Below are 11,985 nucleotides of genomic sequence, written 5' to 3'. Positions count from 1 at the left end.
AATATCCTAAAGTGGCTAAGCAGCATCTGGTTGGGGCAGGGAAAGAAGCAACTCCCAGAACAAGGGTTAATGACAGATCTAAAGTTGGAATCAAGCCTTTGTATAAAGCTCCCAGATGATGCCAATGTAGGTGATCCATAAGCCATGCACCAGGCCACCTGTCTGTAAGATCATAAAAATAAAGCATCTAGCACACTGCCTGGCACAGGAAAAAATACAAGAGAGGCCATGTAACTGGTCCCAGAATCTCGAGACCCCTGATGCTTGCTCAGTACTGTGTCGTCTTGTGACATCCAAACCTCCTTTGGTTCTGTCCCCTGGCCTGCGAGGGAGGGAATAGATAACAGCAGCAGCTCATTTCATAAGCACTTGTTTTTATTGCACAGAAGCAATTGAAAGTGGTCTCCGGTGAAAAGTGCGCCCTGGCATGGTTCAGTGCCCAGCCCCACCCACTCCGGCTTTTCCAGGGGAGCGAGCTCTGGGCAAGGGCCTGACCACTCCTTTGGAAAACAGAAGGCATTTGGGAATAGGTTAAGACATCTCAAGCATAATGTGTTTCTAACTGCTCATTCATTACTGCGGTCATCTGTCAGTTGCACATACAGGAAATAAATGCACTTATTTGGAAAGGAGGGGGGGCAGTTTTTACAGTCAAGTGTTTAGTGTGGCATTCGGCATATATCACATTCCGCTACATAAGCTATCATAACATAATGGTCCATCGCCTGGGGAGGGCTCGGGGTACGGGGGGCAGGGTGGGGAGTGCCCTTCCTTGGTAACATATTGCTAACAACGTCTTGTTTGGTGAGGGAGAGCCCCACCGGCTAAGCAGAGTTTCTTCTATAAAGAGAAGGGAGAGAAAAATGAAAATTGATTATGCCGACCCTCGGACTCCCAGACCCTCCTGAGTTTCTTTGGATGCTCCTGTCTCCCTTTACTTCTCCCCCTGGGCGGCCTTGTCTCCTGTGGCCTTCTCTGGGGGCCTGCTGTCTTTGTGGTCTGTGCTAGAGGATTTCTCAGCCTTTTCCGTCTTGGCCTTGCTGGGCTCTTCCTTGGCTCGGGCCTCCGGTTTGGGTTTCTCCTCCGGCTTCTTGGCCTCTGTGGCCTTCTCCTCCTTGGCATCTTTTTTCTCGGGTGCCGCCGGCGTCTCTTCCTTCTTTGGCTTTTCTGGCCCCTTCTCCGCTGCTTTGCTGGGTCCTTTGGCCGTGGCATCACCTGGGTCCTTCTTGTCCACCTCGGTCTTCTCTTTGGCTTTCGCCTCTTCCTTCTCCTTGGCAGGAGCCTCCTTCTCTGGAGTCGCTGCTTTTTTCTTGCCCTCAGCCTCTTCCTTCTTGGCTTCAGCTACGGATTCTTTGGGCTTCTCCCGGACCTCGGGCTTGGGAGCCTCCTTCTTGGGCACCTCATCTTTCTTGCTGTCCTTCTCGGTTTGGGGTGTGGCTGGAGCTTTCTCTTCCTCTCCCTTCTTCGGTGGCTCTTTGACTTTCACCTCCTGGGGTTTCTCGTCTTCCTTCATGGGGGACTTCGCCTCTTCCTTCTTGGAGACCTTCTCAGGGGCCTTGGCCTCCTCCTTCACGGGAGACTTGACCTTCTCCGGGGACTTGACCTCCTCCTTGATAGGGCTTTTGGGCTTTAGGGGTGATTTGATGTCTGCGGGGGACCTTACTTCCTCCTTCACTGGGGTCTTGGCTCCCGGGGACTTCACATCAAGAGTCTTGGCCTTCGTCGGAGACCTGGCCTTTTCAGGGGACTTGACCTCAGATGGGGACTTGGCTTCCTCCTTTGCTGGGGACTTGGCCTTCTCGGGGGACTTAGCTTCTTCCTTCGTCGGAGACCTGGCCTTTTCAGGGGATTTGACCTCAGTTGGGGACTTGGCCTCCTCCTTCTCTGGGGACTTGACCTCAGTTGGGGACTTGGTTTCCTCCTTTGCTGGGGACTTGGCCTCTTCCTTCACTGGGGACTTGGCCTGCTCAGGGGACGTCACCTCAGCTGGCGATTTTGCTTCTTCTTTCATGGGGGTCTTGGCTGGTGACTTGGCCTCTTCTGCTGGGGGAGACTTTGTTGCTTCTTCTCCCCCCTCTGCTTCCTCCTCCTCTCCCTGTTCCTCCTCCTCGCCCTCCTCCTCTTTGGTCTCTTTCTCCTCTTCCTCAGTCACTTCTTCGGTCACTTGTATCTCCTCTGTCTGTTCCTCCACGATCACGGTTTCCTTCTCTGACTTTTCTACCACCCTGATCTTCTCTTCGCTTTTGACCTTGATGTGAGTGGCCGTGGAAGGCATTTTAGGGAGTCCCTCTGGAAGGGAGAAGGGACTCGGGCCAAAGCCAATCCGACACTCTTCACCCTCCAGGAGTTTTCTGCAGAATGGATAACGGAACACGTTACTATGAACTCAAAGCAGGTCGATAACTTGGGGGTCTTCCTGGTTTCCTCTGAAGGTCCATAGAGTCCAATGATGGGGACTTCAGCAGAGAAGGAATGTGAACAATGGGCACTTGAGGATGGAGAAAGTCACTTAGTGAATCTCCCAGGAGGCCACACCCCAATGGCACTGCTCTTGTTTAATGCAGCAAAGGCCGCAACTTATGAGATAAAACACCTTCTTTTCCTTAAAAAATTACCCTTAAGAGAGAGTGCCTACTTTAACAAAATTTACATTTATTTGTCCCTCAACTAAAATAAGAGAAAGCTGGGAGCCTGAGAAGACAATTTCATACTTACAAATTTGGGTTTAAGAAGTCTCAGAATGTTCCTATTTTAATTTCAAGAACCTGTCACCTTTGTATTTTCATCCTTTGAGTTTTAGAAATAGGGTGATGGCAGCAGTTTCTACTCTTTTATTTTTTATAAATTCTGTACGCCCCACACTGGGGATCGAGCCCGCAACCCAGGCATATGCCCGGATCGGGAATTGAACCTTGGTCTTCTGGTTCATAGGTTGACGCTTAACCACTGATCTATACCAGCCAGGCTGTTTTGAGAATTTTTATATGAGTTGATTTGAGCCAAACTGACGACATGCTGGGAGCAAGATTTCACATGCTCCCCCGTAGGTATTGTTATCACTCCTATTTCATTTCCCCAGAAAACACCCGCTCAGAGAGCCCAGAAACTATGCTTGAGACAGTTATAACGGACCCTGCACTCAAGTACCTCTTCTCCCTGCAAAGCAGGCCTCTCACCGGCTGCATTTGGGAGGGAGGGAGGAGCTTTCACCCTCTAAGTCACTGTCAGAATGAATATAAGCCACTCTTAATATTTTTGTTTCAGGCCCTGGCTGGTTTGGCTCAGTGGATAGAGCGTCAGCCTGCAGACTGAAGGGTCCCGGGTTTTATTCCAGTCAGGGGCACATGCCCCCCAGCCCCTGTTAGGGCACATGTGGGAGGCAACCAATCGATGTGTCTCTCTCACATCGATATTTCTGCCTCTCCCCCTCTCTTCCACTCTCTCTAAAAAAAAAAAGTCAATGGAAAAATATCCTCGGGTGAGGATTAACCAAAAAAAAACATATATTTATCTAAATATATATATTTATATTATCTAAATATATATATATGTTTGTTTTTTGTCTCAAAAAGTAGAACAGTGGTTGCCAGGACTGAGAGAATGGAGGAAAGGAGCGTGGGGAGTTATGTTTAATGAACACACAGTTGCAGATTGAGATGATGAAAAATGTTCTGGAAATAGATGGTTGCACAACAATGTAAATGTACTTAATGCCATAGGACTGTATATTTAAAAATGGTTAAGTGGCAACTTTTATATTACATATATTTTACCACAATAAAAAGTTCATCTTTATCTCTAAGACAGGCAGGCTGCCTCACTGGGGGGCTTGGAACCCCAGGCTTAGCTCCTCAGAAGAATACAAGGGCTCCCCACCACCCTGAGGGCCCGGCCCACCTCACCTGTAAGCCGCAATCTCAATATCCAGAGCCATCTTGACATTGAGCAAGTCCTGATACTCGCGGAGCTGGGCTGCCATCTCCCACTTGGTGTTCCTCAGCTCAGCATCCAGCTGCTGGATAGCGTCCTGAGGGCGACAGGTCACATACCCCTCAAGCGCCAGCCGACAGCTGGCCCTCAGCACCAGAGAGGCTGGGCCGGGCCCTGCAACCCAAAGCAGGCCTGTCCCGGCCCACAGCTGGAGCCAACACCCACCCTGGCAAAGCTGCGGGGCCTCATTTATGGCTTGGAAACCACGGGGAACAAAAATTCAGCTCTGGATATAGCCTCAGCCTGGGGAATGGTCTGGGATGACACACACCAGACTCCAACAATGCATAGTAAGTGCTTTAAAAGTGCCAGTTTTTTTGTTTTGTTTTTTAATCCATTTTTATTGATTTCAGAGAAGAGAGGGAGAGGTAGAAACATCAATGATGAGAGAGAATCATCGATTGGCTGCCTCCTGCATGCCCCTCACTGGGGATCGAGCCCGCAACCCAGGTATGTGTCCTGACCGGGAATCGAACCTGACCTCCTGGTTCACAGGTCGACACTCAACCACTGAGCCAGCTGGCCGGGCAAAAGTGCCGTTTTCTTAAGCCAGTTGTCTTCAATAGGGAATCTGCCAAGGCCTTCCCCAGGTTACCCACTCTCACAGACATTGGTTATTATTCACCAAATGCCCTTTTTGTGACCAAACCCTGCTAAGAACACTCACACTCATCTCTTAAAAAGGTTGTCTATCTGTTTCATCTTCAGAGCTCTGCAAAGTCGGCGTTCTTTTTTGTTGTTAATTCTCACCTGAGGTTATTTTTCCATTGATTTTTAGAGAGAGTGGGAGGGAGGGGAAAGACAAAGAGAAATATTGATGTGAGAGACACATCGATTGGTTGCCTCCCGCACGTGCCCCAACCGGGGATCAAGCCTGCAACCAAGGTACATGTCCTTGACTGGAATCGAACCCAGCACCCTTCAGTCCATGGACCGCCGCTCTATCCATTGAGCAAAACCGGCCAGAGCAAAGTAGGCATTCTTGCCCTGGCCGGTGTGGCTCGGTTGTGCATTGTCTTGTGCACCAAAAGGTTGCCAGTTTGATTCCAGGTCAGGGCACATGCCCGGGTTGTGGGCTTGATCTCAGTAGGGGGCATGTGGCCTATTGATGTTTCTCTCTCTGTAGGCATTCTTTTCCCCCCCCCTTTTTCATTGAAGGAATTCAGAGTTGGAGAGGCAGATAAACTTCCTGGAGTCACATACCTAGAAAGACATACTGGTATATCTGGTATGTCTAACTCCAAGGCCCATGTTCTCGATCACTACAACCCTGCTCAGAGGACAGTGATTTATCCAAGGTCAAGGTCACCCAACCCAGTGAGACAGTCTGGCTCTCTACCCCAGCCCTGCCCACCTGGTAGGAGGCAATGTCGGTTTGATGACGGTCCTCCAGCTCACAGCGCTGCCTCTCCAGCGAGTCCTTGGTGCTTTTGAGTGCCTCCAGCTCTGTGGTCCTGGACTGCAACTGGCGCCGGTACTCACTTATCTCCTCCTGTGCTGAGCGCATGGCATCTGTGTTCACCTTGGCTGCCTCTGACAGTCGGTCTAGCCTCACTGGGGGAGAAGGAGACAGCACAGAGTTAGACACACCTGGATGCGTGTCCCAATGCCCAGCTCCAGAAGGTGACACACATCGGTTGAGGACCTACTGGGTGCTGAGTGCCGTCCTGGTTGCTTAACTCATCCTATCTTGCATGACAGGCAAATGACTACTGCCCAAGGCTACCCAGCTAGTGAGTGGCAGAACGGGGATGCAAATCTAGTGTCTATATGGCTCCAAAGATTAGTCTGTCTCCTCGACTCAGATTCCAGAAACCCTACAGGGCAAAGGAAACCCCCATTTCTGGTCCTAATGCCTGGTTCAGTCCCCAGCAGGGGCTGGCAGTGCTGGGGTTCAGATGTGAAACCCGGCTTAACTCTGAACTTTTGGCTGAATAAGCTCATGAGCCTTTGACCTTTGAAGACATGAGGGTGCTGTGAGCCACCGTGTAGCCACAGCCCCTTCCTTGCAGGTTTCTGCTGTGCAGAGCCCAAGGTCACCGCAGAGCCCGGGACCTGGGTACCAGCTCCTCTGCCCCTTCCCTCCACCTGGCTGCACATTGCGGCCCTGGAGCCCCTGAGCCAGCGGCAGCCACGCCGGTCCCTGCAAGCCAAGGGCTGCTGGTTCCCAGGCCTTCCAGGGCCGGTGGAGGTCTAGAGGCTAGTCTACATCTCCTGAAAGTGAACATCCTGAATCTTGAGATAGTGACACCCAGGGCCCGAGTTGGGAGTGTGGGAGGACGAAGGGAAGCCAGCTGGATGGGCCAGAAGCCTGGGCTGGTTTGCTGGTATGAAGGGCAAAGCCGGAGAGAACAGAGGGGTTTGCTCTGGGAGGAGCCTTGCTGCAGAGAAGTGGGGGAAAAAACAGAAACAAAAACGGGAAAAGCCTGCATCCAAATCCCAGCTTTCCTGGCTTTCCCTATAATGCCGGCAAAGATTTAGAAACCATCCTGACGGGTGAGGGTTCTTACCCACTGTGGATCACAGACCCGTTTGGGAATCACTGAAACCCCTGCATCCTCTCCCAAGAACAACGCATAAAGTTTTACATTCTGGGGGGGAGAAGGGGGAGAGGTGGATCATGGAGCTTCCCAGAGTAAGAAGTCCAGGTGGTCCACCCCCATCTTTCCACCCAAATAAATAGAAATGAAAACCAGAGAAAGCAGCGTTGGTCAAGGTCACCCTGCAGCTGCTGGAAACAGCTTCAGAGCGGCTGCAGCTGCAATCCTGCTGACTCAGGGCCGCTTGGAGTTGGGGGAGGGCTACGGATTTGGATGTGGGAGGCTCCCAGTTTCCCAGGCGAGGGGAGGGGACATTATAGGTCTCAGGTGCCAGTGGTTTGTAGTGATGGTCCCCCCTGGGGAGAAAGGATGTGAGAATGCCCCACTTCTCCGGAAGTTAGTGGGGAGGGGCCTGGTAGGGATCAGAAGAATGGAGTCCGTCCCCTGCAGTGTCCAGAAAAGGGGGGTGGGCAACGCGGCAGGGACAGCAAGTTACTTTGAGGACAGAGTCCCCAGCGCTTGTGACTAGACGCCAGCATTGCTTCCGAGCTATAGAGGGGACCTGATGTAAAAGGGGCCTCGGAGTGGAGTTACCTAACTACAGGGGCCGAGGGGGAGACCAGGAGGGCCCCAGAGTTAAAGGGCAAGCACAAGGCCCCTGGAGGAGGGCGGCCAAAGGTGAAGAAGCCATACTTGACGGGGCTTGGGGACATCCCACATGAGACCCAGGGGGAAACTGTTCTTTAACTAAGGGTTATGAACTTTGCACGGGGCAGCTGACAGTGGACTCTCTCCAGCCACCTCCACGCAGAGTCCACCAGCGTCCCCCGGTATCACGCCATCCCGCCCCTCGCCGCGGTGGGACCAGCAGGGGGCGCCCCTTCCTCCCCCAACCCCACCCCCGCGCGCGCTGGCGCACCTCGGAACCACTCCTCGGACTGCAACGTGCTTTGCACCGTGTGGCCTTCGAGCTGAGCGCGAATCTCGCGCAGCGCAGACGTCACGTCGCACTTGAGGGCGTCGCGCGCGTCGGCCTGGGCCTGGGCCTGCGCCGCGCCGCAGCCCTGGAGCTGGCTGAGCAGCTCGGCCACCTCCTCCTGGTGGTGGCGCCGCAGGTAGCCGCACTCCTCCTGCAGGGACTGCACCTTCTTCTGCAGCTCGGCGCGCGCCGCCTCGGCCTCCTGCGCAAAGCGGGCGAGCGCGCGCGCCGCCGCCTCGGCCTCCTCCCGCTGCCGCGCCTCGTCGTCCAGGCGCTGGCGCACGTGCGCGATGTCCTCCAGCAGGTGCTCCTGCTCCAGGCGCAGCTGGCCGCGCGCGGCGCCCAGGCGCAGCACGACGCCGCGCATCTCCCGCACCTCGCGCTCGTACAGCTCGCCCATGGCCGCGCGGCCCGCCTGCTGCTGGCGCAGCGCCGCCGCCTCGCCCTCCAGGCTGCGGTTGTGCGCCTCCAGCTGCCGCACCTTGTCGATGTAGCCGGCGAAGCGGTCGTTCAGCACCTGCAGCTGCTCCTTCTCGCTGCGCGCCGCCACCGCCATCACGCCGCCGTCCGGCCCGTTGCTCAGCGTGTCCAGCGAGTCGGTGCTCGAGGCGACGGCCGCGCCGCCGCGGAAACGGCTCGGCGAGGCCGACACGGAGCTCACGGACGTCCGCGCCCACGAGTGGAAACCGCTCGACGAGCCGGCGGCCGAGCGCGCGCCGCCCTTCCGAGCCAGCGCGTAGTGCAGGCTGCTGCCCCCGTGCAGCGACGCGAACGGGGCGCCCAGCAGCGCGTCGGCGCCGCCGAAGCTCATCATGGCTGGAGCAGGTCCGGGAGTGGAGCTGGTGGAGCGGGCGCCTGGCGCTGGGACGGGGCGGGTGGCACTGCGGCAGCTCCGGGACGGCGGCCCTTTTATAGCAGCGGGGCCGAGTCCAGCCCCCGGCAGTTGGGGGGGGGGGGGCGTGCGGGGGAGGAGGGCCCCGCCCGCCTCCTCCCCTGCTGCCCCGGGGCTGGCCGGCTCCGCCGCAGTGTGAGGGGCGGGGCGGGGGGACCGGGGAGTGAAGGGGAATCCGCGAGGAGTCTGAAGAGCCCCCCGCCTCGAGGGCAGGTCCGGGGGTAGAGGATTCCCAGAGTGGGCCGGCGGGGACCCCCGGGTGCGCATCGGAAGACCCTGCTACTGTTTTCAGAATAAGAAAAGGGGCTGAAACGCGGAGAGGACGAGGAGAGCTGCTGGGAGTAGGGGCAGGGCGCCTTAGGGATGGAGCGACGGAACACTCGATAGTCAGTAGGGTGAGGGGGTTGCTGCATGAGACGGGGCACAAGGTGTTCCTAATAGTTAGAGAGGCCTCGGGGGAAGGGGTGCAGAGTGTCTGCAGCCGCCGGGGAACAGGGGAGGGAGCGAGGCAATCCTGAGTGGAGGCAGGGCGGACGCTGCGGAGGCTAGAAATCGAGGACCTCTGCGTGGAGTGTCAGTGTCCCCGGAGTAGCTAAGGGGCACTGGGACAGGGCTCAAGAAGCTCAGCAGCCCCTCCAGAAGAGGGGAGGGAGCCTGGAGTTGAGGGGGGCAACGAGAGTGGAGCCCAGAGGAGGGGGCCCAGTGGTCTCAGCAGGACAGAAGGTGAGCTGGCCCCAGTGAGAAGGATCCTCCGTGAAAGGGGCAGAGGGTCTCCTGCATAGACCAGGGGAACCTGGGCTGCGTGTGAGGGTCCGGAAACCCAGAGTGGGGGTGCTGCTGGGGACGGGGCATGCGTATGGGAGAGCTGGTGCCTGTATAGGGGGGTGCTGGAGGGAGGGGGAGAGTGACACGTGAGGGAGTGGTCACTCGGCCAGGCTCTTCCCACTGAGGTCGCTCCAGTTTGCTGGCCACATGACCTTGGACAAGTTGCATCTGTCCGCCCGGCCCCCACCACCCACCTCAGGCTGCAACTTCAGACCCCTAGCTCCCCAGGCAGCTTCAGCTTGGGGGGGCGGGGAGGGGGTGAGCTCTGGCTGGATCAGGGGAGGGGAACCCGTGTGCCGCCTCCCCACCGCTGCTTTCCCACAACTAGGAAGTCAGCAAGTCCATCTTCCTAGTTTCCCCCTTTCCATCTCCTCACCTTCCACTCAGCATCTCTCTCCCCCCACCACCCCCACAACAGATAAGTGGGTGCCCCATAGGCACCCCTTCTCACCCCCAGGGAAGTGGTGGGATGCTGTTAGATACCAAAGCCCCTCACCCCCATAAGCCCTATCGGAGGGTCAGGTGTAAAAAGGGGTCCTTGAGCTGCGGGGGGCGGGGGCGAGGAGGGTGCCTGGAACTGCCGTGTCATTTAACTTTTTCTCCTTTGGGCTCATTTCCAAAGCCTTGCGAGTGCCGGCAGCACTGCAGATGGTGCTTCAGCACCGGGGACAGCGTCCGCTCCTTGTCCGGGAGGAAAGGGTTAACCTCTCCGCCTCGGCTTTGGGGGAGGGAGGGGAAGGAGGTGTGCAGATCCCCTCTGCCCGACCTTTGGGCCTGTGCGGATGGGGACCTGGGAAGGAGAGGGTGAACGAATGGTCTGGCAGGGTCTCAAAGGGTGCCCAGGTCCCGGCCCCTCGACTTTCTGATGGGCGTCCGGTCCCCTGTTTTCTGTTAAGTCCTCTTACACACACACACCTGGGCTGTCCGCCTCCTCCACTGGGAGCCCATGCTGGGAAGGGGTCCCCTAGAGTCCGGGTAGACTTCACTCTCAGACCTGAGCCTCCCGTAGCCAGTTATCTCCACCCCCACTACCTCTCCAGTATGCGCTGGTCTTCCTTCTGCCGGGGGGGGGGGGGGGGGCCCAAGATGGGGACAGACGGACCCCTCAGAAAAGTCCTCTGCCAGTTCTCTTCTCCGTGCCTTCCGCCTTATTCCCAGCCCCTCCCGCCCCCTCCCGAGCAGACCCTGAGCAATGCGGAAGGAAGCGATGGCGCTGTCCCTTTAACCACGTTTTACTGGAAGGAGAGTGCGCTGGGGAGGAGGCAGGAGCCGGCAGGGAGTTTCTGGGTCTGCGTGGAGAAGCAGAACATGATGAAGCATTTTCCCCCCCGTTTACAGATCCAGCCTGGCTCCGGTTGCCGGGGGCAGAGGGGCTGGTGTGCAGGTGGTGCTGGGAGGATGGAGGTGAGAAGGGCATTTTGGGGGGGGGCGTTGCACAGGGTCCCCTTGCTGTCACATGGCTCCACATTTACTTGTCTTTCTGCTTGTAATTTTACCACTAGAGTCTTGTTCCACTGGGTCTTTTCAGTGGTCTGCATAATACAGAGACATCCTCTGAGTGTGGGAGGGCTGCAGGCAGCTGACAGCAAAGGGGAGTGTTGGGAGGGGCCAGGTGAAAGAGAGGAGGGGGCCGAGATGGGTTCTGTCAAGGCCAGGGGGCCCTAACCAGTGTGGCTCAGTGGATAGAGCGCCGGCCTGCAGACTGAAGGGTCCTAGGTTCCATTCTGGTCAAGGGCATGTACCTTGGTTGCAGGCACATCCCCAGTAGGAGGTGTGCAGGAGGCAGCTGATCAATGTTTCTCTCTCATTGATGTTTCTAACTCTCTATCCCACTCCCTTCCTCTCTGTAAAAAATCAATAAAATATATTAAAAAAAAAAAAAGGCCAGGGGGCCACAACCATGGGATAGCAGCTGCCCGTGGAGTCCAAGCAAGAAGTCCCAAGCGTGATGTGGCTGGAAAAAAATGGCATGAGGGTGAGAGCTCTCAGGCCACGCCCCCAAAGAGCCCTGCCGGCTCCCCTCCAGGATGCCTTTTCCGGCCTCCTTTACTCCCCCATTTAGTGAGTTCCTCCCTCCCTGGTCCCCATGGCTAATCCACCCCATCACACTTACCACTCTGTGTTGTCATTTGGGTGAATAAATTCCATCAGTTCTCCTGCCAAACGTGTGGTCTAGAGGGGAGTGAAGATGATTCTGCCCTGATTCCTGAGGCCTCGAATCACTTTCATCTTCCTCCCTCCAATTCTTACCGTTTGGAAGCGAGTAGAACCACAGATTCATTCATATCCAGCGCGAGTTTACTGAGCATGTGCTATGTGATAGTAAATAGGAGTTACAGAACTCTATAAACCTCGAAACGTTTATCCCTGGGACCAGAATTCTCAAGTCCTTCCCAAATTCCAGCCCAGCATTTCCCACAGGGCACCTACTTCCGGATGATAAGTGTTCATCCAAAAAGGAGAGAGAAAGGGAGTTTCATGGCTAACTAGAGCCCTTGGCGTCTGGACGAGGCAATGAACATTGGGGACCTACCAGAGGTGAGTCGAGTGTGCTGGGTTCCCCAAACTTGTTTGACCACAGGCTCTTCTTCTTCTTTTTTTTTAATACTTTTTTTTTATTATTTCAGAGAGGGAGAGGGAGAGAGAGATAGAAACATCAATGACGAGAGAGAATCCTCAAGCAGCTGCCTCCGGGGATCAAGCCTGCAACCTGGGCATATGCCCTGACTCGGAATCGAACCGGTGACATTGAACCGGTG

General features: G+C 55.9%; 1 protein-coding gene across 3 annotated transcripts; it reads right to left on the bottom strand.

The window, feature by feature from the left end:
- Window positions 1-354: 354 nt before the first annotated feature.
- Window positions 355-8,462, bottom strand: NEFH (neurofilament heavy chain). 3 transcript variants are annotated; one of them, XM_059675893.1, is made up of 5 exons: window positions 7,450-8,461; window positions 5,345-5,544; window positions 3,903-4,027; window positions 1,898-2,351; window positions 355-1,855 (listed from the first exon to the last, which is right to left on the bottom strand). In XM_059675893.1, the coding sequence occupies exons 1-5, from the start codon at window positions 8,321-8,323 to the stop codon at window positions 935-937; spliced, it is 2,574 nt and encodes an 857-aa protein (XP_059531876.1). In that variant the 5' UTR covers window positions 8,324-8,461; the 3' UTR covers window positions 355-934. The 3 variants fall into 3 exon arrangements, with proteins under 3 accessions (XP_059531876.1, XP_059531877.1, XP_059531875.1); XM_059675894.1 differs by having other exon boundaries at window positions 355-1,730; window positions 1,809-2,351; window positions 7,450-8,460; XM_059675892.1 differs by having other exon boundaries at window positions 355-2,351; window positions 7,450-8,462.
- Between the last annotated feature and the right edge of the window lie 3,523 nt (window positions 8,463-11,985).

Source organism: Myotis daubentonii, chromosome 19 (assembly GCF_963259705.1).
Source record: "Myotis daubentonii chromosome 19, mMyoDau2.1, whole genome shotgun sequence".
Classification (NCBI taxonomy): Eukaryota; Metazoa; Chordata; class Mammalia; order Chiroptera; family Vespertilionidae; genus Myotis; species Myotis daubentonii.
This window is presented reverse-complemented; position numbering and strand designations above follow the sequence as displayed.

Bases quoted from the DNA above. Each gene is read 5' to 3' on its own strand.
- NEFH (XM_059675892.1), bottom strand. From the start codon at position 8,323: ATGATGAGCTTCGGCGGCGCCGACGCGCTGCTGGGCGCCCCGTTCGCG. The intron at 5,545-7,449 runs GTGCGCCAGCGC...CTTCTCCCCCAG, and splicing joins GTCCGAGGAGTGGTTCCGAG to TGAGGCTAGACCGACTGTCA. The intron at 2,352-3,902 runs GTGAGGTGGGCC...TCCATTCTGCAG, and splicing joins ATTGAGATTGCGGCTTACAG to AAAACTCCTGGAGGGTGAAG.